The 25477-nt window shown below is 40.1% G+C and overlaps 1 protein-coding gene across 1 annotated transcript in view; it reads right to left on the bottom strand.

Annotated features, from left to right (window-relative positions):
* Positions 1–10070: 10070 nt before the first annotated feature.
* Positions 10071–25477, bottom strand: part of LOC105477383 (cyclin dependent kinase like 2) — a 52460-nt gene continuing 37053 nt past the window's right edge. Inside the window, exons 11-14 of the mRNA XM_071093510.1 lie at positions 25017–25140; positions 24686–24792; positions 15052–15140; positions 10071–12750 (exon numbers count right to left, since the gene is read on the bottom strand). Of these exons, the coding sequence (XP_070949611.1) occupies positions 15075–15140; positions 24686–24792; positions 25017–25140 (297 nt within the window). The 3' untranslated portion in view covers positions 10071–12750; positions 15052–15074. The remainder of the gene's footprint in view (positions 12751–15051; positions 15141–24685; positions 24793–25016; positions 25141–25477) is intronic.

Consider the following 25477-nt stretch of genomic DNA (forward strand, 5'->3'; position numbering starts at 1 on the left):
AACTGCAGGGCCCCTTCTTTGCCTCTATCCAGCAGGAAGTAGCTAGAGCAGTCATCAGCCAAATTCCCAACGGCAGTTGGGGTGTCCTATTTAGAGGTGGGATTGAGAGGTGACAACATGCTAGCAGCCCTCGCTCACTCTTGGCGCCTCCTCAGCCTTGGCGTCCACTCTGGCCATGCTCAAGGAGCCCTTCGGCCTGCCGCTGCACTGTGGGGGGCCCTCTCCGGGGCTGGCCGAGGTGGGAGCTGGCTCCCTCTGCTTGTGGGGAGGTGTGGAGGGGGAGGCATAGGCGGGAGCTGGGGCTGTGTGCAGCACTCTCGGGCTGGCAGGGGTTCCAGGCAGGTGTGGGCTCAGTGGACCTGCACTTGGCACAGCTGGCAGGTGCCTGCTGGGATAGATCAGGGAACGAGCTCCCTCTGGGCTTCTGGAGTGCCCAGGCTAGGTGCCACAGAGTCCTGCGGTGAGTGCTGGTGAGAGGTGAAGCTGGCTGGGCTTCTAAGACAGGTGGGGACTTGGAGAACTTTTGTATCTAGCTAAAGGATTGTAAACGCACCAATCAGCACTCTGTGTCTAGCTAAAGGATTGTATATGCACCAATCAGCACTCTGTGTCTAGCTAAAGGTTTGTAAATGCACCGATCACCACTCTGTGTCTTAGCTAATCTAGTGGGGACTTGGAGAACTTTTGTGTCTAGCTAAAGGATTGTAAACACACCAATCAGCACTCTGTGTCTAGCTAAAGGTTTGTAAATGCACCAATCAACACCCTGTCAAAACAGACCAATCAGCTCTCTGTAAAACAGACCAATCAGCACTCTGTAAAATGGACCAATCAGCAGGATGTGGGTGGGGTCAGATAAGGGAATAAAAGCAGGCTGCCTGAGGCAGCAGCAGCAACCTAGCTGGTTGCTTTCCACAGTGTGGGCTGTGGAAGGTTTGTTCTTTTGCTTTTTTCAATAAATCTTGCTGCTGCTCGCTCTTTGGATCCGCACTACCTTTATGAGCTGTAACACTCACTGCGAAGGTCTGCAGCTTCACTCCTGAATTCAGTGAGACCACCAACCCACCAGAAGGAAGAAACTCTAGACACATGTGAATATCTGAAGGAACAAACTCCAGACACACCATTTTTTTTTTTTTTTTTTTTTTTTTTGAGACGGAGTCTCACGCTGTTGCCCAGGCTGGAGTGCAGTGGCGCGATCTCGGCTCACTGCAAGCTCCGCCTCCCGGGTTCTCGCCATTCTCCTGCCTCAGCCTCCTGAGTAGCTGGGACTACAGGCGCCCGCCACCGCGCCCGGCTAATTTTTTGTATTTTTAGTAGAGACGGGGTTTCACTGTGGTCTCGATCTCCTGACCTTGTGATCCGCCCGCCTCGGCCTCCCAAAGTGCTGGGATTACAGGCTTGAGCCACCGCGCCCGGCCCAGACACACCATTTTTAAGAACTGTAACACTCACGGGTCCGTGGCTTCATTCTTGAAGTCACCGAGACCAAGAACCCACCAATTCTGGACGCATTGCCATGACAATGGTAAATTGACAAAGCACACTGATGGGTGTGTCTGATTGAAGGGTATTGGAGGGTGCTTCCTCCTCACTGTCCACCACCGTGTTAGCTAGTCCTCCATCTGGTCTGATGTCTAAGCCCCACCTCTGGAGTCCAGTCCTGCTTCCTGCTTCAGTTTCCTCTGAGGCCTCTCTCCCTGTCTGCACATGGCCACCCTCTTCCTCCTCTTCACATGGTCATTTCTCTGTGTACATGTGCTGCTGGTGTCTCTCTTGTGTGACTAGATTTCTTATAAAGACACCAGTCAGATTGGATTAGGGCCCATCCTAACAGCCTCATTTTAGATTAATCACCTCATTAAAGGCTCCATCTCCAGACAGTCACATGGTGAAGTACTGAGGAGGCTAAGTCTTCAACGTATGAATTTGGGGGAACACACTTCAGTCCATAACAAGAGGTATCCAATTTTCATAGCAGTAACTACAAACTCCTAGAGCAGCTACATAATCTAGAGAAACCTGGCTCTGATTCTAAGGAAAACAGGGTTACAATGCTCAAGCACCTTTTTTTTTTTTTTTTTTTTGAGATGGAGTTTTGCACTTGTCACGCAGGCTGGAGTGTCATGGTGCCATCTTGGCTCACTGCAACCTCCAAGGTTCAAGCAATTCTCCTGCCTCGACCTCCCGAGTAGCTGGGACTACAGGTGTGCGCCACCACACCCGGCTAATTTTTGTATTTTTAATAGAGACGGGGTTTCACCATAATTGACCAGGCTGGTCTCGAACTCCTTACCTCAATCCACCTGCCTCGGCCTCCCAAAGTGCTGAGATTACAGGCGTGAGCCACCGCACCCAGCTCAAGCACTGTTATACATAAGAAAAATAGGCCAGGCAGGCCTGGTGGCTCACACCTGTAATCCTCACATTTTGGGAGTCCGAGGTGGGCAGATCACTTGAGCCCAGGATTTGGAGATCAGCCTGGGCAACATGGTGAAACTCCATCTCTACAACAAAATCCAAAAATAAAAAATTAGCTGGGAGTAGTGGCATGTGCCTGTCATCTCAGCTACTCAGGAGACTAAGGTGGGAGGATTGCTTGAGCCCAGGAGGTCGAGGTTACAGTGACCCATACCACACCACTGCACTCCCACCTGGATGATGGAAGGAGTCCCTATCTCAAAATAATAACAATAATAATAATAGAAAAAATAGGCCAGGCATGGTGGCTCATACCCATAATCCCAACACTTTGGGAGTCTGAGGCAGGCAGATTGCTCAAGTCCAGGAGTTTGAGACCAGCCTGGGCAACGTGGCAAAACCCAGTCTCTACAAAAAAAAAAATGCATATATATATATATACACACACACACACACACAAAAATTAGCTGGGTGTGGTGGCACGTGCCTATAGTAGCAGCTGCTTGGGAGGCTGCAGTGAGCTATGATCACACCACTGTATTCCAACCTGGGCAGCAGAGAGTGACCCGGTCTCAAAAATAAGAAGAATAAGAAATAAAGATAAAATAAAGAGAACCACCACTTTTCCAAGCACAGAGAATATTTTACTTAGTTTTACAATCAAATGTAAGTGGAGATCAGATTCCTATAGGAAGCTCCAGGTTTGTTCTAAACAGCAGAGAGACAAACCAACGAAGAGTGGGCGGTATGAAAGAGTAGACACAACTGAACAATGTGCGTGGGGCCCTCGGTTTTATAAACCTCAACAACGTGTAGGGTCATCATCAAGTAAAACCACTGAAGTGTCCCACACCTGTAATCCCAGCACTTTGGGAGACCGAGGCAGGCGGATCACCTGAGGTCAGGAGTTTGAGATCAGCCTGGCCAACATGGTGAAGCCCCATCTCTACTAAAAATACAAAAAATTAGCCAGGTATGGTGGTGGGCACCTGTAATCCCAGCTACTTGGGAGGCTGAGGCAGGAGAATCACTTGAACCCAGGAGGCGGAGGCTGCAGTGAGCCGAGATGGCGCCCCTGCACTCCAGCCTGGGCAACAAGAGTGAAACTGTGTCTCAAAAAGAAAGAAAGAAAGAAACAAAACACTGAAGTGTGACAAAATAGCTCTAAACTGAAAACAACATAAATGTCCACCCACAGTAGAATGGGTAAATCCATTGCTTTTCTTTCCTACACTGGAATACTACACATCAATGAAAACCAACAGATTACTGCTATTAATACATAGATGATTCTCACAGATTTCATACTGAGTGAAAGAAATCAGTCACAAAAGAGTACATATAGTAAGATTCCATTTACGTGAAACTCAGGAACAGGCAAAACTAATCCATGGTGATAGAGGCCTGAATAACGATGACCTTGGTTTGAGAAAGGGGCAAGAGAGAGCATGGTAGGAGCTGGAGGTAGTCCATACCTTGCTTGCTCTGGATGGTGGTCACAGGGGTGTATACATTTATAAAAATTATCATATGATATATGTAAGATTTACGTATTTTACTAGATATGTTACATATTAATTGGAAGAATTTAAAATGCTGCAGTGTGGTGGCACACACCTGTAGTCCCAGCTACTCAGGAGGATGAGGCAGGAGAATCGCTTATACCCGGAAGGCAGAAGTTGTAGCAAGCCGAGATCGCACCACTGCACTCCACCCTAGGCGATGGAGCAAGACTCTGTCTCCAAAAAAAAAAAAAAAAAAATGCTGCAGTGTACAGGAAATCAGTAAATGCACCCTTATTACAGTTGCAGCTTTTGTTTATCAAACAAGCATTTGAATATTCTGTGGACTGGCAGTTACCAAGGTTGTATTAAGTAGGATTTCCCTGAATATTTTTTAGTATATATCAATAAACATTTGTGCTTCCCAGCTAGGGTAAATTTAAACCAGAAATCTTTCAACAGTCTTAAATGTAATCTTACGCATCATACAGTTGGCTAGCCAGAGAACCACAAAAACAGATAGAGACACATTCCAAAGAGAAAATCTCTCTCTCAGCTTCATCATTGGAAAAATGTAGACTGGACAGTAGGAGTTCAAGGATTTGTGTGGAAGGGATCATCACAAACAAATAATCACCTCTGCAAGCTTTTCACACAGGTCTTTAGAGTGGCCTACAGGACCTGGCCTACCCACTCCCCGTCCCCACCCTCCTCCTCTCTGAACTCATCTCACACCACTCTCTTCCTTTCCCACTCCACTCCTGACACACTGTCCTCCTCGCTGTTTCCCAAACTCAGCAAGCACACTCCCTCCTCAGGGGCTGTGCCCTTGCAGGTCGGTCTGCTCTTCCCTGAGATCCACATGGCTCCTTCCCTTTCTTCAGGACATTCATAAAATTCCACCTCAGTTCCCTGGCCACCCTATCTAAATGTGCAGGCAGAGAGCCACTTCATCTCCCTGTTCCCGGCTTTATTTTTATACCCAGCATGTTTCACATTTAAGCATCCACAGGTATTCTTTGTTATCTTGTTTGTTATTTGTAGAGATTTTTGTCCATGTTGCTCACTTTTTTTTGTTTTTTGTTTTGTTTTGTTTTTTGAGACAGGGTCACGCTCTATTGCCCAGGCTGGAGTGCAGTGGCATGATCACAGCTCACTGAAGGCTCAGCCTCCCGAGCTCCAAAGATCCTTCACTTCAGCTGGGACAGGGACTGCAGGCATGCACCATGATGCCAGATCAATTTTTGTGTATTTTTGTAGAGATGGGGTTTTGTCATGTTGCCCAGGCTGTTCTTGAACTCCTGAGCTCAAGCAATCTACCCGCCTCAGCCTCCCAAAGTGCTGGGATTACAGGCTTGAGTCACCACACCCGGCCTTTGTTCACTTCTTTATCCCCAGGACTTAAAACATGGTCTGCACTCAATAAATATTTGTTAAGTAAATGAATTTTTAAACATCCTGCTCTTTAACCCTATTTGCTTCTATGTATCAGTTCACATATATCAGGGGAAGCCTCAAGATTTAAAAATCTTCACTCAGAATAAAAAGAACTATTGAGGAGAAAAAGATAAGGCACACACGTCTCTCTCAAATAAAAGTTACTGGTCACCAATGTATGTTTTCAATCTCCTTTCAGGATTTTTTTAATGAATTTCTCTTTTAAAATGAATTATCTGTTTCACTGTAGATGCAATTTTCTCTCTTTCAGTAGTCTGTTGCAGGGTAGGTAGGAACGGCAACCAAAGATAGAGAATGGTCCAGTTCAATTGCTGACTTAATTTTGTAATTCTCTCAAACTTCTATTAGCAGGATCTATCACTCTCTCTTTTTTAAACTGAGTCCAATCCTATTTCTAAAACCCCTCCTCCAGGGCCAGATCAAGACACCTAGGTTTCCTTGGAAGGCTAATTATTTGAGATCGCTCTTCAAACAGTTATTCTTCAAAGATCTGTTTCAGAAGCACAGAGAAATTGATTTTCTGCCAGCAAAATTTATTTACTTCCTGGCTTATGTTCTCAATTAAAAGTTTATTACATGTTCTGCACATAATAAATTTTTTAACTTCTTTAGAAACATTTTTTACAATTTACTCCACCTAGATAATTAGATGCTCACCCTCAACTAGGATAGAGGTAGATTTCATAGAGTAATAGCAATAAAAATTTAAAGTTCTGTTTCTGTATTGGCAATACGTTTCTCCTTTTCTACAGTCCCTCTTCATTTTTCTTTGATGATTCTGTTTTTCAAATCAGCACGTTGAGAAGTGTATCAAGTGTTTAAATTTTAGACACAAAATACATGGCTTATTTTCCCGAAACAACATTATGCCCTGCACTTTCTCAGATTCGGCATTTGAGTGCACTGACGACTGACTAAAACCACATATTAACCAACTGCTATAAAGGTTGGAAATGTGTCTGGTTGCACCATACAAACTCCCTATGCTGTACTCCAAATATAATCAAGAAAGAAAGCTAGTGCCAGTGCAGACTCATCTTCAAATTTCCAAGCTTTATGAAGATTGGCTTACATTTTGCCACTTACACAGACATCATAATTGAAAACCATGTTTCCAATTAATTCCAAAGATGTTCAGAACCCTTATTAGGCTGGCATCCTTGGAAGTGAAATTTTTCCTTCCACTCTGCCTTAACCCACCTACAACATTTCATTTTGTGAGGCAAATTTACTTTCAAAATTCTCCAACTTGTTTTTCTTGTTCGGGATTCTCAGTGAAGTCCACAGCTCTTCCCCACCACCCCCATGCTCCCTCCAGCCTAGATCTCCCTCTAGCCACTGGTTCTGCCTTGCTGACCTCTGAGTTTACCGGCCACCTGCTGACATTAGGGAGGTCCTGACATAATCGCAGAGACTGGGGAGGTCAAGTGCATTGGATTTCTTCCGCTTCCTAAACACCTAGGAACCTGCACTAGAGTGTTTAACTAACAACATCCATCCACCAGGGGGCGCCCCTCCACTAGCAGTGCCGTCTGATGGCCTGTCTTTTACAGTTTTCCCTGGCCACGCCTCTAGTTCAAATAGTTTGAGCACTCCTTAACACAGCTCTTTAAAATGGAAAAAGAAGGCCATTTATTGAATACATGGACAAAAAGAAACAGATAATACCCCTCGGGTATAATTCGTCTCAGATTTTAGTATTTTTGCCCTTGGGAAAGCTACGGCTTGCTGTGAGAGGGGCTTTACTGCCACCTCCTGGATCACGGCTTGGCAGCACCGGGCGGTACTGAACAGAGCCAAGGCAGTAAGGTGTCAATGGATGTGAGGTCAACGGCGCAATCCCAGAGCTCAGATCTTTCATAACTTTCCTTAAATAATTCCTGTCCATCCAAGCAGAACTGACATCTCCTTCATCCCTCTGCCTCAGGAGGGAGACGTGTTAATCTCTCATTGACTTATTTCCTCCCAAAACCCAGAAGAAGAAAGGGGACCTATCTTACTTAAAACAAGTGTAGTTTTAAAAAAATACATTCGGGGCCGCGCGCGGTAGCTCACGCTTGTAATCCCAGCACTTTGGGAGGCCGAGGCGAGCGAATCACGAGGTCAGGAGTTCCAGACCATCCTGGCTAACACGGTGAAACCCCGCCTTTAGTAAAAGTACAAAAAACTAGCCGGGCGAGGTGGCGGGCGCCTGTAGTCCCAGCTACTCGGGAGGCTGAGGCAGGAGAATGGCATGAACCGAGGAGGTGGAGCTTGCAGTGAGCCGAGATCGCGCCACTGCACTACTCCAGCCTGGGCAACAGAACAAGACTCCGTCTCAAAAAAAAAAAAAAAAAAAAAAAAAACCTTTCTGGTCGGAGGCGGTGGCTCAAGTCTGTAATCCCAGCACTTTCAGAAACCGAGGTGTGCGAATCACCTGAGGTCAGGAGTTCGCGACCAACCCGGCCAACATGGCGAAACCCCATCTCTACTAAAAATACAAAAATTAGCCCGGCGTGGTGGTGCACGCCTGTAATCCCAACTACTCGGGAGGCTGAGGCAGGAGAATCTCTTGAACTCGGGAGGCGGAGATTGCAGTGAGCCAAGATCCCCCACTTGACTCCAACCTGGGCAACAGCAGGAGACTCCGTCTCAAAAAAAAAAAGCATTCTTCTGGCTGGGTTGCATTTCTCAAAAATCATTTTTAGCCACAATATGTCTTGAGCCAAACCATATTATCTGAATCTGGTTTTTCCCTTATTGTCAGATATAGAAACACCATCTATAGAGGGAAGCCTCCAATACTCAAACTAAAATCTGCTTTACCTTTTTTAAAGACCTTAATATCTTTTATTCACAGAAAGAATTCAAATGACCAATATATATATATAAAATATATCAGAATATGTGTAACCTCAGTAGTAATCAAGAAAATGTAAACCAAAGCAAGGTAAGTTTCACCCATCTATCTGGCCAAAATGGAAACTATTAATATCTAACGTGAGAAAATTTTCTCATATACTGTTGGTGAGAATATAAATTAGTACAGTCTTTTTGAGGGACAATTTGGCAGAGTCAATCCAAATCTAAAATAAAGCATTCCTTTTGCAGCTTCAAAAAATGGCCATCTCTGGTTAGCACTGTGATCATTTTTCCAATGTCCATTCTGTGCCTGCCCTGCTTTGTGGAAGCCATGTGGTTCCATGGGTGGGCTGCTATTGGCCTAAGCCAATCAGCATAATTCAGTTTCCCTTTGATTCCATTATTAATTAAGGGAAGGGAATTTAACAGAGGCCCAAGGTTCAAGTCATCAGTGATTGTCATTCACCTGGCTACTGTGATTGATTCAGGGATGAGCAGTATCCAAATTAGGCTCAATAACAGTGAAGTGTTGTTTAATGACTGGGGAAACTCCTTGTCATCTCCTCTAGAAGTAAATGAGGGGGCATGTAGCTCCAGGAGTCTAAGCTCTCAATGTTATATTATTTAAACAGGTTTTAAAAATTAATTCCAGGTCTAAATAATCATAATCATATATTTATTTCAACACCCACGGCTCTATCATTTATTGAGTGACACTGAGTCAATTCCTTAAGTTTTCTAAGCCTATTATCTTGCCTACAAAACATGAATAACATTCCTACTTTCATAGGGTTATTACTATTGTTACATAGGAATCACTGTGCTACATAAAGTTCCCCATCTTTATAGATTTAAAAATTCAGTGAGGCAGTGACACTGGGTATTGTTCTTGCCTCTGTGTTTTCAGAATCTAACCCTGACTCTTCTGGTGGGTTGAGGAGCAACTTACCACCTTTCAATAAATGGCTTTTCTAGTTAAAGAAAAAAAAAAAATTGGGGGGGAGATAGGTATACATGTAAACAAAAAGAGTGAGAAGCCAAGGAAGACAACTAAAAATGGGTTGAGGAGGCCGGGCATGGTGGCTCTCTCCTGTAATTCTAGCACTTTGGGAGGCTAAGGAAGGAGGATCGTTTCAGCACAGGAGTTAAAGACCAGCCTGGGCAACATAGTGAGACCCTGTCTCTATAAAAAAAATAATAATCAAATAAAATAATGAAACAGGTTAAGGAGGGAAGTGACCAATTAAAACATTATTTTGTGGGGGTCAAGGGATAGTTTTAAATCCTAGCAGCAAGATTAATGAAGATCACTTGCCAGGTCTAGAGCAAGTGGGATAGCTGGATGGAGGTAAACTGATATGAAAGCCTGTTCTCTGGACTGATAGGAGATCCTACCCTAGCTTAGGGATAGGAAAACATGCTGAATTGAGATACATTGTTTTCATTTCCCTGAACCTTTCTTATATGTTCATGTTAATCGACAATACATTTTCCAAAATGTTACCAGAAACTTCACTTCTACAGGAGATGACCCTGAGTGCCAAAGTAGAGAATATAGAAATTAAGAATGTGCAATGGGCAAAACCGAATTTTCACTGAACACAAAGAAAAACGCTGTTTTGTGGATGGGTTTTTGTTTTAAAAGAAAATTTCTCAGAATATATTCAACATCAGATATCCACAAATATCTATAAACACAAAACACAAGTTACCCACGAGTGATAACATAAGGTACTTACTTCTCAGAGGGCATGTTAAGAAAAAATATGCTGTACATTAATTACATTTTCGAGTTATTTCATGTCTGAAGCTATCAACAGAAAAAATAAGACCCTTGAGAAAACAATGTGAGAACAAAATTTTTTATTGATACAGAGGAGTGTTAAGCACCCTCTTCTAGTGCAAAAACACTTAATGCAAAAAACAACAGAGAAAAATCCATTTAGTCCATTTCACTAAGACTAGCCTAAAGTCTTAGGAGCAGTGCTGTGTTTCTTCTCTAATCCCCTGACAGTGGTTCAATTATATAGAGGAGGGCTTAGAAAACAAATGGATCACATTTTTCAATCTAGTCTGATACATAGTGTATTACAAGTCCAGCCTTATATTTTAGCACAACTAAGATAAAGGAACCAATAATGAGAGACACATAAGAAAACACATTTTCTATGTTCCATTTCAATGGGAAGTCAGATATTCTAAGCAAGCAAGGGATTCTCGGTCAGGAAAACCAGGTTCTGTCACAACTTTTACCAGTTAGTATTCACAAGAAATGTTGTTTTATGACCATGCTGCTTATATCACCAGTTATACAAGAAAATTAGCTTGTCACCCCTACATCCAAAGTTTTCAAGAAGAATTAACAGATTTCAAACTTATTTGTTAAATACCATACAGTAGTGTATATATTATTTATAGCCTCTTAATTAAATAAATCTAAACTAAAACCATCTATGGAGCCCAGTAAGATAATATTTATTAATTTTAAAACATACATACACACAGCAAGCCCACTGCTCCCCAACAGTACATACACATATTCCCTATAGTGGGTGATATAGTGTGTGACTAAATCATATCCTTGCAAGAGAAACTAAATAACCTTAAACTTAAAAAAAGGATGACTTTGATTCAATATCTATTATTGTTGATGATTATGATTACATCAAGAACCACTGAAACCAATTTGCAGAATCTTCTTTTTCTAGTAGTTCTGCCACAGTTCTAATTAGATACAATCCTCAAGTCGTAACTTGGACTTATAGTAAATAATTTTTAGTTCCTTAATTATAAAGTTCACAAGGTGTTTTAATAGGCAAAAGATATCAAAAGCTAGTATAAAAACTGTAAGGTAATTGATCCTAGAACCTCAACCATTGAGCTGTTATGTTCACACTGATCTTCACATAAAAATAGTATTGAAATAAGCCGAAGCGCCATTTGGCTTTAAGTATTACCTGCTGGCCATGCTGCAGAATCTACTGGCAGTGTTTTTCAAAGTAAAAATAAAATAGTAACATTTTAATATGAAGCCTATTAATGCCGATACTCTAGTTTTTTCAGCATGTTAGCCATACTAATGTAGTCAAACACCTGGTCACAGATTAAAAGTAGAGCTTTTAAATCAAGACCAAATTTTAATTTCACCACCAAATAGACTTGTACATTGAAACCCCTTATTTGCCTCCTCTTGAATATCCTACTCTTTTGAGGCTTAAATATCCAAGGTCAGAATTTCAATATTAAGCTCCTCAGAGTGAAAAAGAAAAGTCCTAGTTAAATTCTTCAGCTAAGTTCTAGTCAATGGCTTTGGGAAAAAAGCAACACACTATTAACTGGTTAAGGCAAAAAAAAAAAAACTCACACAAATTCTGGTTCCTTAAACAACCATTCTCTAAAATGATAAAGCAGAGCATGGCTAGAAACCCAGAAATCAAGAATCTGTAGCCAACTTGGTTTATTCCTCCCACCTAAAAAGTTCTGGATCCATGCATTGGAAAAGATGTGTGGAATGTAGGTAAATGATTTTGCACCTTGGTGGAAAGTTTTTGAGAAGGCCTAAGTGTTTGAGGTCACAAGGAGACAGGAACTTCTCTGGATTCTAGTATCACCCATAAACTACCAGGGGACAAAAGTGGAGTCCATAATCATGAACATTCTCTCCCCAAAGCCTCTTCAGCTGGGTGGTTCAATAGCAATTGGTTCACAGAAGAGTAATCAGTCCTGATCAATTCCGTATGGAACATTAGCACCAGAATCTTATAATACAGAGAACTAGCCAATGCCAGAGTGGTAGTAAGTCATTCGAAAGAGGTTTCTCTGTCAAGCTTGCATTAGTGTGGTTCTTAGAAGATCAGCAGAGAGGTCAGAGTCTCATAATATACTGATAGAACATCAACAATAAGTACAGAAACCAAAGATACACGTCTACCCATGGACAGGAGTTACATATTCCCTTAATATCTAGAAACATGTAAGATTTTTAAGTGTGTTTTCATAGTTAAATTCAGGCAAAGCAAACAGTTTCTCTTACTGATCCTAGTTTCTTCAGTTTTCTTCAACTGATCCTAATGATTATCACCTACCCCCACCAAACCCACTCCTAAATAAATGTACACATTTATACAGAAAACACACAAAGTTCAATGCATGAGTAACATGGCCTTTTATAATATTTCTCTCTGTCCCCCTTTTTTACTCACTTTTAATCATGGGTAACTTAAAATATACAATCTTCTAACAGTAAATACACATTCATGTAACAAGAACCGTATCACTGTTCTTCCACTGGATATATCTTGAAATAGCATCGGTGGACGTGAAAGGTAATGGGATAACATTTGAGGAGGGCCATTTGTTCAATCTTCCTTTGAAACATTTGGAAGTCTTTGTCTTTCCTTATTCTAGAAGGCCTTCCTTAGAAAATGCAGGCAGTTCAGAAGGAAATGATCAAAACCATGAATCTCTCCTCTTGGGATATCAGCACTCTTGCTGCAAGAAGATGTCATCTCAAGTGCAAGAGCAGCATCTAAAAGCACAGAAGGATATACCATGAACTATTTTACATAAAATCCTTCTAAAAATTAATTTCTATCTCACTTGCTTTCTCACATTGCATATATTGATAATATTGGTGGGTACTATGTAGTTTAAGAAAACCTTAGATTTCAGTTGATGTGTCAACAGCTAATTTTTAAGACAATCTTTAGAACAATTACCAATCAAAACTATCATGTGTATGACCAGGCACGGTGGCTCACGCCTGTAATCCCAACACTTTGGGAGGCCAAGGCGGGCAGATCACCTGAGGTTGGGAGTTCAAGCAGCCTGACCAACATGGAGAAACCCCGTCTCTACTAAAAATGCAAGAAAATTAGCCAGGCATGGTGGCCTATGCTTGTAATCCCAGCTACTCAGGAGGCGGAGGCAGAGGTTGCAGTGAGCGGAGATCGCGCCATTGCACACTCCAGCCTGGGCAACAAGAGTGAAACTCTGTCTCAAAAAAAAAAAAAAAAAACTACTATATGTAACACATATCTCCTTTTATGCAAATAATGACTAATTCTGACAGAACACATACAAGTTTTGCAGAGCCTGTAGTTTACACAGTTTGTATGAATTAGTTGTTCATTGCTCAACGTGAATTAACTGAAATGAATGAATTACAAAGACTTTCCCAGGGCCTTGAAAGGACCTGTGCAAATGAAAGATCAAAACTTAAGCTTTGTTCACTTCACAGTGAATTCACCTTTGATGTCACAGATGCTCAAAATGCTTTGTAAAGATTAACAGATTAATTCCAATAATACAGTTATGGGCTGGGCATGGCGGCTTATGACTGTAATCCCACCACTTTGTGAGGCCAAGGCAGGCAGATCACCCGAGGTTGGGAGTTCAAGACCAGCCTAGCTAAGATGGTGAAACCCCATCTCTACTAAAGACACAAAATCTAGCTGGGCATGGTGGCACACACCTGTGATCCCAGCTACTCAGGAGGCTGAGGCATGAGGATCACTTGGAGGTTGCAGTAAGCCAAGATTGCGCCACTGCACTCCAGCCTGGGTGACAGAGCAAGACACCGTCTCAAAAAAAAAAAAAAAAAAGTTACTAGAATGTGGCAATTTATCATCATAATATTTTATATAGTTAATGAGATATTAAACATTGAATGACTTGCTTGAGCAAATAAATTATCACTCAAAATGGTCTGATTGGCCAGACACGGTGGCTCACACCTCTAATTCCAGCACTTAGGGAAGCCAAGGTGGGCAGATCACTTGAGCTCAGGAGTTCAAGGCCACCCTGGGCAACATGGTGAAACCCCATCTCTACCAAAAAAACAAAAAATTAGGCGGGCTTTGTGGCACACACCTGTGGTCCCAGCTACTCAGGAGGTTGGGGTGGGAGGATCACTGCAGCCTAATAGGCAGAGATTGCAGTGAGCCGAGATCACACCACCGAACTCCAGCCTGGACAACACAGTATGATCCCATCTCAAACAAAAAAAAAAGTCTGATTTTTGTTTTGGTTTTTTAACACCAAAAAAAGTTATATTTAAAAGGAAGTCAATAATTTGGTATAGCACTGATCTCTCTTTATTGGGAAAAATATTGCCAAGTATAGTCATGCACTATATAACATGTTTAGGTCAACAATGGGCTGCATATACAATGGTAGTCCCATAGATTATCATGAAGCTGAAAATTCTTATTGCCTAGTGACATCATAGACATGATAACATCATAGTGCAATGCATTACCTTTTCTATGTTTTGATATATGAATACTTACCATTGTGTTACAATTGCTTACAGTATTCAGCACAGTAACATGCTATACAGGTTTGTAGCTGAGGAGCAATAGGCTGTACCATATAGCCTAGGAGTATAGTAGGTTACATCATCTAACTTTGTGTAAGTAGACTATGATGTTAGCATAACAGTGAAATCACCTAAGGATGCATCTTTCAGAACATTAAGCAAGGCATGACTATAATCAGTCTTGCTTTACAGGCCCACAGGGCAAATGACTGATAAGGGAGATAGGTATATATCTTTCTTGAGCACTTGTCACACTAAATTCACATTACTATATCCAATAAAATGCAGGAGATTAGTTTAAGAGCAAGAGATATATGCTCTATGAAAAGAGATTTCATCTCAGAGATAAATACTACTTCTTGTTTTCTAAGTGGCAAAACTTTCTCTATCAGAAGCTCTCATGGAATCAATCACTGGAGAAGGTTTCAGCTGAAAAATTGGTCTTCAGCAAGCCACAAAATAGTACCCGTGAAAGGCTGCACGGCTTTAAGTATGGGAAATCACACCTACCCAGTTCAGAACCAAAATGGTTCTCAGTGCTGGTGTTCCATTTGAGGCAAATCAGCCCCTGAATCATCTGACAGGGGAGGTCCTGATACCTGTAAATTAATAACAGAGCATCATAGGTTCTCAGTAATTGCAAAAGTTCCACTTCCCCAAAATTTCAATTCTATTTGTTCAAATATTAGATGTTTAGAATTAACTATTCATAGCTCAAGTTGCCTACATGGAAAAGAACGAAGTAAGGGGACATTATTCTTTTCCTGTTTTTTTAGTACCAAACATTACTGTTGAGTGGATGTTATTCTTTGATCTTAGTTTATGCTTATGTTAAAAGATAATTCTGATCTGCTATGGCAGTGTAAGCCCACTACAGCCCATCTCTTCTACTTATTACAAAAATACAAAAACAAAAACCTGTTGGAACCATCATATAAAGACTTTGAAGCAGCCCTTATAACTCTGCTACATGAAGTAAAGGAAAACATACTTGAAATGGATGAAGGGATAGGAATTCTTAGCAGAGAAATAGACACTATAAAAGGGAGTCAAACGTATATTTTAGGACTAAAAAGTACAGTATCTGAAATTTTAAAATCTCACTGGATGTGCTTAATAGCAGAATGAAGATGATAAAGTAAAAAGTCAGAGAACTTGAGGATAGATGTATAGAAATGGCCCAACCTGAAGATTAGAAAGAAAAAAGTTTAGGAAAAAGTGAACAGTCTCAGGAACCTATGAGAAAATACTAAATGGTCTACCATACATATCATTAGACTCTCAGAAGGAGAGGTGAGAGATTATGGCAGAAAAAAAAAAAACATTTCAAAAAACAATGACCAACAACTTCCCAAATCTGGTAAAATATGTAAGTTTACAGATTCAAAAAGGCTGTCAAACCCCAAATAGGATAAACTCAAAGAAAACTATGTCTAGATACATCATATTTAAGCTAATGAAAAGAAAAGATAAAAATTAAATCTTGAAAGCAACTAGAGGAAAATGAAACATTACGTATAGGGAAACAATTCAAATGCCTGAGAATTTCCCACCAGAAATTACAGAGATCATAAGACAGAAGAATCACATCTTTATAGTGCTGAGAGGAAAACAAAACAAAACAAACATGTCAACCCAAATTCTATATCCAATAAAATATAATTCAAGAATTAAAGTAAAATAAAGTCATTCTCAAATGAAGAAAAACTAAGAACATTTGTTGCCATCAGACCTGCTCTGCAAGAAATGCTAACAGAAGTTTTTCAGGCTGAAGGAAAATAATACCAGAGGACAATTGGAATCTAGGGAAAAAGAGAGACCAACAGAAACGGTAAAGGGCTAGGTAAATATAAAAGATAACTTTTTTCTCATAAATTGTTAAAAATATTTATGACTGTTTAAAATAAAACATGTAATGTATTTGGGATTCTGAAGACATACAAATGTAGTACATATGAAGTTCTAACATAAAGTGCAAACTGGGGAGAAGGGAATACGTTTGCAAGGTTCCTACTTCTTTTGTTGTTAATTATTTATCAAGAGAAATTATTTCTTAGACCACATATTCATGTTTCATAGTTCAGGAACAAAGGTAAGTGACAAACTTCTAGGTAATTCAACCCAAAGAAATCCTTTGCATTCCAAAATCACTTTGTATTCTGAAAGATACCAGCCTTCCCCATCTCCCCCAAATCTTTCACGGAATCATAATTTCTGTAGAAATCTGCATATGTCTTCTTTCTTGCTTCAGCCACAACAATCTTACAGATAGCTGCAACCCCCAGGGATACAATAAAGGTTCCAACAATATGAAATCACAGACATTTGGCCAGAAGATCACACAGCTGAGGTTTTGCCAAAGCGCTGGAAGCTATGGTAGTTACCGTCCTTCATAGGTATGTCAACCTCAGAACCAACGTCTTTCCTGGATGATGGAGAAATGGATGGGCAGTTCCTACTTTTTATTTCAAGGGGTACAATGTAGACTATGAAAAATTAGTGATGTATATTATAATTCCTTGAGCAATCACTAAAAAAATATATTAAAAGATATTGCTGAAAAAATACTAAAAGTATTCAAAAACAAAAGAAAACTGGAAAGGAAAAACAGGAGCAAACAGAAAACAAATAATAAAAATATGGGACTAAATCCAAAAACATCAATTATCACATTAAATGTTAATGGTCTAAACATTCTGTGGTCAGCAGGATTGTAAAGCTATGCCCTTAAGATTTCTGTCCCTAGCTAGTTAATCAAACTAATTTCAGTACTGATATGAAGGGACTTTGTACATGGAATAAATATTACTAATTAGCTGTTAATTGTTACTAATTTGCTGTTAAATGTTACTAATTAGGATAGACTATCTTCATGGGCCCAGTGTAATCATATGAGCTGTTAGCATCAGAGTGAGTCAGAGATGAGGCAGAAAGAGTGGTCAGAGAGATTCAAGTGTAAGAGAGATTTGACCACTGTTGCTGGTTTTGAAGGCAGAGGAAGTGGGCCATGAGCCAAGGAATGCGGGTGGCATCTAGAAGCTGAGAACAAGCCCCAGCTGTTAGCCAACAAGGAAATAAGGACTTCTGCCCTACAACCATATGGAACTAAATTAGCCCAACCACCTAAGTGAGCCTGGAAATGGTTTCTCCCCTAATGCCTCCAGAAAATAATGCAGCCCTGCAGACACCTTGATTTCCACCTGTGAGACTCATGCAGAGAAGCAGCTGTGCCCAAGCTTCTGACTCAGAAACTGAGATAATAAATGGATATTAATTTAGTGTGTTAAGTAGTCCCCCCCATTCGTGAGGGATATGTTCCAAGGCCCCCAGCAGATGCCTGAAACCTCAGATAGTACCAAGCCCTAAATATATAGTATTGTATTTTTTTTTTTAATCTGAAAGCCTAGACAGCTACTAAGCAATAAAAGGGTAGGTAGCATATGTATACAGCATGGATACATGGGACAATGGGATGATTCATGTCCCAAGCAGAACAGAGCTGGACAGCTCGAGATTTCATCAGGCTATTCAAAATGGCGTGCAATTTAAAACTTAAGAGCAGTTTATTTCTGGAACTTTCCACTAACATTTTCAGACCACAGTTGACCATAGGTAACTGAAAATGCAGAAAGCAAAAATATAGATAAGGGGGGACTACCATATCTCTAAGGTAGCTGAAATAATAAATGAATACACATTCCAATTAAAAGGCAAAGACTGACACAATGTATACAAAGGAAAGATCCTACTTATATGCTGTCTGTGAAAGAAACACTTTAAATATAAATATAAAAACCAGATAGGGTGAAAGTAAATGAAATCAACAAGATTTACTATGCAAACATACGTATAAGAAGTTTGGAATGGCTATTTTAGTATCAGATAAAACAGAATTCAAAGCACAGACCACTACCAGAGATAAAGAGAGGCATTTCATAATGAGAAAAGGGACAATGTATCAGAAAGACAAAACAATTATGTGCAAATACCTAATAACAGAGATTTAAAATACATAAAGCAGCCAGGCGTGGTGGCTCACTCTTGTAATCCCAGCTACTCAGGAGGCTCAGGAGGATGTCAGGAGTTTGAACAACACAGCAAGGCCAGCCAAAACAACAGAGCAAGACCTCATCTCTCAGAACAAAAAAGAAAAAAATTAGCTGGGTGTGGTGAGCTGTGCCTATAGTCTTAGTTCAGGAGGCTGATGGGGGAAGATCGCTTGAGCCTAGGAATTCAAGGTTGCAGTGAGCTATGATCATGCCACTGCACTCCAGCCTGGGCAACATAGTGAGACCCCATTTCTAAAAAAAAATAAAATAAAATAATAAAATACATGAAGCAAAAATAAATAGATATAGGCCAGGTATGGTGGCTCATGCCTGTAATCCCAGCACTCTGGGAGGCCGAGGCACGTGGATCACTTGAGTTCAGGAGGTCAAGATCAGCCTGAGCAACAAAGCAAGACTCTCTCTTGAAATAAATAAATTAATGTAATTAAATTAAATCAAACAGATATAAGAGATAAATAGGTAATTCTACAACATAATAAAAGATTTTAACAGCACTCTTTCAAGAACTGATAGACCTAAACAAAAAAAATTAAGAGCATAGATGATCTAAAGAATACTGTACTATTAACCACCTTGATCTAGTTTCACATTTATAGAACAATTAATCCAACAACAAAGAATATACATTTTTTTCAAGGGAACCAAGTCAATCAGCAAGATAGACTGTAGACCATAAAACATGTCTCATTGAGTCTAAAAAAATCAAGATCACACTGAGTGTATTCTCTGACCACAATGGAATTAAATTACAAATTAGTAAGAAGACATCTAGGGAAACCTCAAATACCTGGCTATTAAACAACATTTCTAAATAATTCATAGGTCAGAGAAAAAATTACAAGGGATATTAGAAAACGTATGGACTAACCTTTTTTGTTGTTGTTTTTTTTTTTGAGACGGAGTCTAGCTCTGTCCCCCAGGCTGGAGTGCAGTGGCGCAATCTTGGCTCACTGCAAGCTCTGCCTCCCGGGTTCACACCATTCTCCTGCCTCAGCCTCCCGAGTAGCTGGGACTACAGGCACCCGCCACCACGCCTGGCTAATTTTTTTGTATTTTTAGTAGAGACGGGGTTTCACCGTGTTAGCCAGGATGGTCTTGATATCCTGACCTCGTGATTCACTCGCCTTGGTCTCCCAAAGTGCTGGGATTACAGGCGTGAGCCACTGCACCCAGCCTGGACTAACCTTAATGTTAAAACATGACAAAGATATCTTTTTTTAAAAAAAAGGAAATTATAGTAGCAGTAATAGGAGGTTAGATATATACAAAATAATTAATCAAATAAGTAAATATATTAAATTATACATAGAATAACATACAGCTAATTTTCTCACTCTCAAAGAGGAGAGTAAACTAGACCAAACTCTGTGATGTTGGATTCGAATTAAAGGAATCTTTGTAGATTTCAATAAGCATAGAAATGAAAATACAACATATCAAAAGCTGTGGGATGAAGGTAAAACAGTGCTTAGAGGAAAATGTGTAGCTTTACATGTTTACATTACACATACAAAAATCTAAGTGACCAAGTGATGAGTTACCTTAAGAACCTAGAAAAATTGAGCAGAATAAACCCAAAAAGGGAAAAACTAAGAGGAGACATCAATAAAAATAGGGAACCGACAGATAACAGAGGAAATTAACAATGCCAAAGGCTTGATTTTGTTGAAAAACACAACAAAATTGACAAACTCCTAACTATACTGATCAAGAAAAAGAAAGTGAACATAATAAAGTAAAAATAAATAAGGAATAATCATCACAGTCCTTACAGATATTAAAAGGACAATAAGAGGTTAGGTGCAATGGCTCACGCCTGTAATCCCAGCACTTTGGGAGGTTGAGGTGGATGTATCACTGGAAGTTAGAAGTTTGAGACCAGCCTGGCCAACATGGTGAAACCCCGTCTCTACTAAAAATACAAAAATTAGCCAAGTGTAGTGGCTCACGCCTGTAATCCCAGTAACTCAGGAGGCTGAGGCAGGAGAATCGCTTAATCCTGGGAGGTAGAGGTTGCAGTGAGTTGAGATTGTGCCACTGTACTCTAGCCTGGGTGACAGAGCAAGATTCCATCTCAAAAACAAAAACAAAACAGAAGGACAATAAGAGAATACTATGAACATCATGCCAACAAATTTTAAAAATTGTATGACATGAACAAAAGTATTAAAAAATACAACCTACCAAAAGAGACACAAGAAGAAACAGAAAATCTGAATAGCACTGTATTTTTTAAAGAAATTGAAATCAGGCTGGGCACAGTGGCTCAAACCTGTAATCCCACCACCTTGGGAGGCCGAGGCAGGCAGATTCCCTGAGGTCGGGAGTTCGAGACCAGCCTGACCAACATGGAGAAACCTCTTCTCTACTAAAAATACAAAATTAGCCGGGCGTGGTGGCACTTGCCTGTAATCCCAGCTACTCGGGAGGCTGAGGCAGGAGAATTGCTTGAACCCAGGAGGTGGAGGTTGCAGTGAGCCAAGATCGCACCATTGCACTCCAGCCTAGGCAACAAGAGCCAAACTCCGTCTCAAAAAAAAAAAAAAAAAAAAAAAAAATTAGGCCGGGCGCGGTGGCTCACGCCTGTAATCCTAGCACTTTGGGAGGCCGAGGCGGGCGGATCACAAGGTCAGGAGATCGAGACCACGGTGAAACCCCGTCTCTACTAAAAATACAAAAAAAAATAGCCGGGCGCGGTGGCGGGTGCCTGTAGTCCCAGCTACTCAGGAGGCTGAGGCAGGAGAATGGCGTGAACCCGGGAGGCGGAGCTTGCAGTGAGCTGAGATCGCGCCACTGCACTCCAACCTGGGCGACAGAGCCAGACTCCGTCTCAAAAAAAAAATAAAAATTATCCAAAACTTTCCCCAAAATAAAGCTCTTGGGACAGATGGCTTCATCAGAGAATTCCATTAATCATTCAAGGAACAAATAACACCAACTTATTAAACCTTTTCAGGAAATAAAGAGAGACCACTTCTCAACTTGTTTTATGCAGCTAACAAAATCTCAATGTTAAAACATGACAAATATATCTTTTTTAAAAAAGGGAAATCACAGTAGCAGTTACAGGAGGTTACATATATATAAAATAATCAATCAAATAAGTACATATATTAAATTATACATGGAATAACATACAGCTAAATTTCTCACTGTTAAAGAAGAGAATAGTAAACTAGACCAAACTCTAGGTGTTGGATTACAATTAGGGGTATCTTTGTAGATTTCAGTAACCATAGGTAGAAATAGAAATAAACTCATAGTAAATGTGTATGTACCTAGGTCTATGTACCTAGCTCTGTCCACTAAGAGGGCCTTGGAACAATGACTCCCCCAAATCAATGAACACACCTAGAGCCCAGATCTTAATTTCTAAATATGATTTTCTACTAAAGGAAACTAGGGATCCTTAGAGAAGTGGCTGATTCCAGGTTGGTACAAATCAATCTGCATTATCTGTTGCACCAGATAGCAAAGAATTCCTCAAAGAATAATGAGGATATGTCAAAAGGAGACAGAAGCTACCTGGAAGGGGATCCCACTAGAAAAACTGGACTAGTTTGAACATCAAAATAAATAATGACTCAACAATGTGAAAACAAACAACCATTAAAAATGGGCAAAAGATTTGAGCAGATATTTCATCAAAGAAGATATACAGAAGATATATAAATGACAAAAGATTCTCAACATCTTTGTCATTAGGGAAATACAGATTAAAACCACAATGAGATGCCACTTCACACCTATTAGAATGGCTAAAATTAAACTGACAATACCAAGTATTGGTGAGGATAAGGCACAACTGAAATTATTATGTATTGCTGGTTGAAATACAAAATGATGTAGTCATTTTGGAAAAATTTGATAGTTTCTTATAAAGTTAAACATATACTTACCAAATGACCCAGCAAATCCATTTTCAGGTATTTACCAACTAAATGTGAAACTATATATTCACACACAAAAAACACATTTACAAATGTTTATATAACACTTCACGTTTAATTGTCAAAAACTGCAAACAACTCCACTGTCCCTCAGCTGGAAAATGGATAGATAAACAGACTCCACCTCTAAAAAAAAATTGTATTACTGGGCGTGGTGGCCTGCACCTGTAGTCCCAGCTCCTTGGAAGACCGAGGTGGAAAGATGGCTTAAGCCCAGGAGTTCAAGGCTGCAGTGAGCTATGAGCATGCCACTGCACTACAGCCTGGGCAACAGAGCAAGACCACATGTCCAAAAAAAAAAAAAAAGAGGCCAGGTACAGTGGCTCACAGCCAGGTGTGTTAGTGCACGCCTGTAGTCCCAGCTACTCAAGAAGCTGAGATGGGAAGATCGCTTAAACTCAGGGAATCAAGGATGCAGTAAGCCATGACGGTGCCACTGCACTCCAGCCTGGATGACACAGCAAAATTCTGTCTCAGAAAAAAAAAGAAGTAAAGAACTATATAAGAAATGTATTGATACTCTATGGTTCCTAAATGTGGAATCTGTGACAGTGATTAGTCTTCATGTGACAGAAATTTGTTCAGTTTTAATTAAATGGTGCTATAGAAATTGTCGGCAAGAGATAAGGCAAAGCAATCACAGCAATAAATCCTTTCCTCAGCATCTCTAGATAATTTATTATCCTCAGTAACACTACTCCTTTGTAGAGCTCTGCAGAACTATTAAAGAGTTAACAGGGAGGCCGGGGGCAATGCCTCACACCTATAATCCCAGCACTTTGGGAGGCCGAGGCAGGTGGATCACTTGAGGTCAGGAGTTCAAGACCAGCCTGGCCAACATGGTGAAACCCTGCCTCTACTAAAAATACAAAAATTAGCCGCGCACCTGTAATCCCAGCTGCTCAGGAGGCTGAGGCACATGAATCACTTGAACCTGGGAGGCAAAGGTTGCAGTGAGCTGAAATTGCACCACTGCACTCTAGCCTGGGTGACAGAGTGAGACTCTGTCTCAAAAAATAAAAATAAAAAAAGAGTTCACAGTGGAAAAAGCATCACCATGGATAAGGAACAACATACAGGAACTCTCTATGAAATGGAAATGTGTTAATAATGAGGATGGAGAAATAATTCTAAAACAAAAGTTGTCTAGCTTCAAGCAGAGGTGAAAAATCTGTCTGAAGCAGTAAAAGGAAAGTACAATGTCCATAGCCAAAGTTTGTAGCTAGTTATGGTTGGCTCAGGAGATTTAAGTTTGTCAATTTTTTCAGTGTAAAAATGACTGATATGGCTGTTGATATAAAAGTAATAGAAACACATATATTCTGAAAAGTTAAGAGCAATGATAGAAAAAAATGACTATATGGAATAGCAAATCTTTAACATGGATAAAATGGATTGTGTTGGGGAAAATATGTCAAATAGATCATCTATTTTGAAAGAATAAAAACAATTCCAGAGTTTCTCTCTTTGAAAGGTAGGGTGTTTATAACTTTGGAGTTAATGTAGTGAAATACTACGAACTATAAAATAAATAAATAAATAAACCCAGTAGTTAACTAAAACTGTAGCTAGGCTGCATACCCAGACACACACATTTTTAACCTATAAAAAATGGATTACTGGCCAGTAGCCATAGCTCACGTCTGTAATTCTAACACTTTGGGAGGCTAAAACAGAAGGATCACTTGAGGCCAGGAGTTTTGAGACCAGCCCAGGCAACATAGCAAAGCCTCATCTCTACAAAAAATTTAAAAATTAGCTGGATATGGTGGTGCATGCCTGTAATCTCAGCTATATGGGAGGCTGAAGTAGTTGGATTGCTTAAGCTCAAGAGTTTGAGGCTGCAGTGAGCTAGGATCACGTTACTGCACTCTAGCCTGGGCACCAGAACACAACCATGTCGCTAAAAAAAAGTATTATGGCAAGTTAGGAAACATTTATGTAAATATATATGTAACAAAGGTACTAAGTGCGATGAATCAAACAAACTTTAGCAAGCAAAATGTTATAGATCCCACCAATAAACCTGCACAATTCTTAAGAGCAAACTCTCCCTAAAATACTTTACTAGTAAGTATGAGAGAGACCTGAGTTCTGTCCATCCTATAAAGAGTATTTCTGTACCTGATGTAATGTAATACTGGGGGTGTGCAGGTCAATAGCGGCCAGAGAAGGAATTCGAGATTCTGAAAGAATTTTGCTCTCTTTCTTTGTTAGCCTGGAATTTCGAGCTAGATAAAAATGACCATAAACACAGTGAAAATATTAGACATTTTGTTAGTTTTTAGTTTTTGACATTCTCTACTTGTTACTCAGTATGTACTTATTAAAATAGGTATTTACATACTTAAATATGTAAAGTTACTATGAATTTTTATTTTTAAATTCTGTTTATTTAACATACATTTTAAATACTCTAAACAGACTATACAAAGTAAAAGCATTATCAACATACCTGTGCCTTCCAATGCTCTTAGTTCAGGGAGATGATTATAGTTTAGTTCAGGCAAATGGACATCTGTCCTGGAGTACTCCCTTCTTTTCTTACTTGCCCGAAAGAGGCTTTTTTCACTAGAGACCTAATATCATCAATATAGTCAACAAAAAAGAATTAGTTTCAAGGTTAGCTAGGCTTTCCTTCTTTTGTAACTCCTATGCTCATATCCTAAAATTTGTGAAATTGAAGGTCTATAATTAACACATTGAAGGACATTAATAATAGAAAAAAATTTCATGCAATTATTTCAAATGTCTTCCTCATTAAATTCATTAAAATTGCTAACAAGTAGATAACTTGATTGCTATGAGTTTCTCCTTCTCCCTTTGCCAATTATCAGTGTGTAAATCCCAGCAAGTAGTAAAAGGTTAAAAGATGGGCATTGATGCCCTGGTTCTTCAGGTCAGCAAGGTCGGGCC

The sequence above is a fragment of the Macaca nemestrina genome, chromosome 3 (genome assembly GCF_043159975.1).
Source record: "Macaca nemestrina isolate mMacNem1 chromosome 3, mMacNem.hap1, whole genome shotgun sequence".
Classification (NCBI taxonomy): domain Eukaryota; kingdom Metazoa; phylum Chordata; class Mammalia; order Primates; family Cercopithecidae; genus Macaca; species Macaca nemestrina.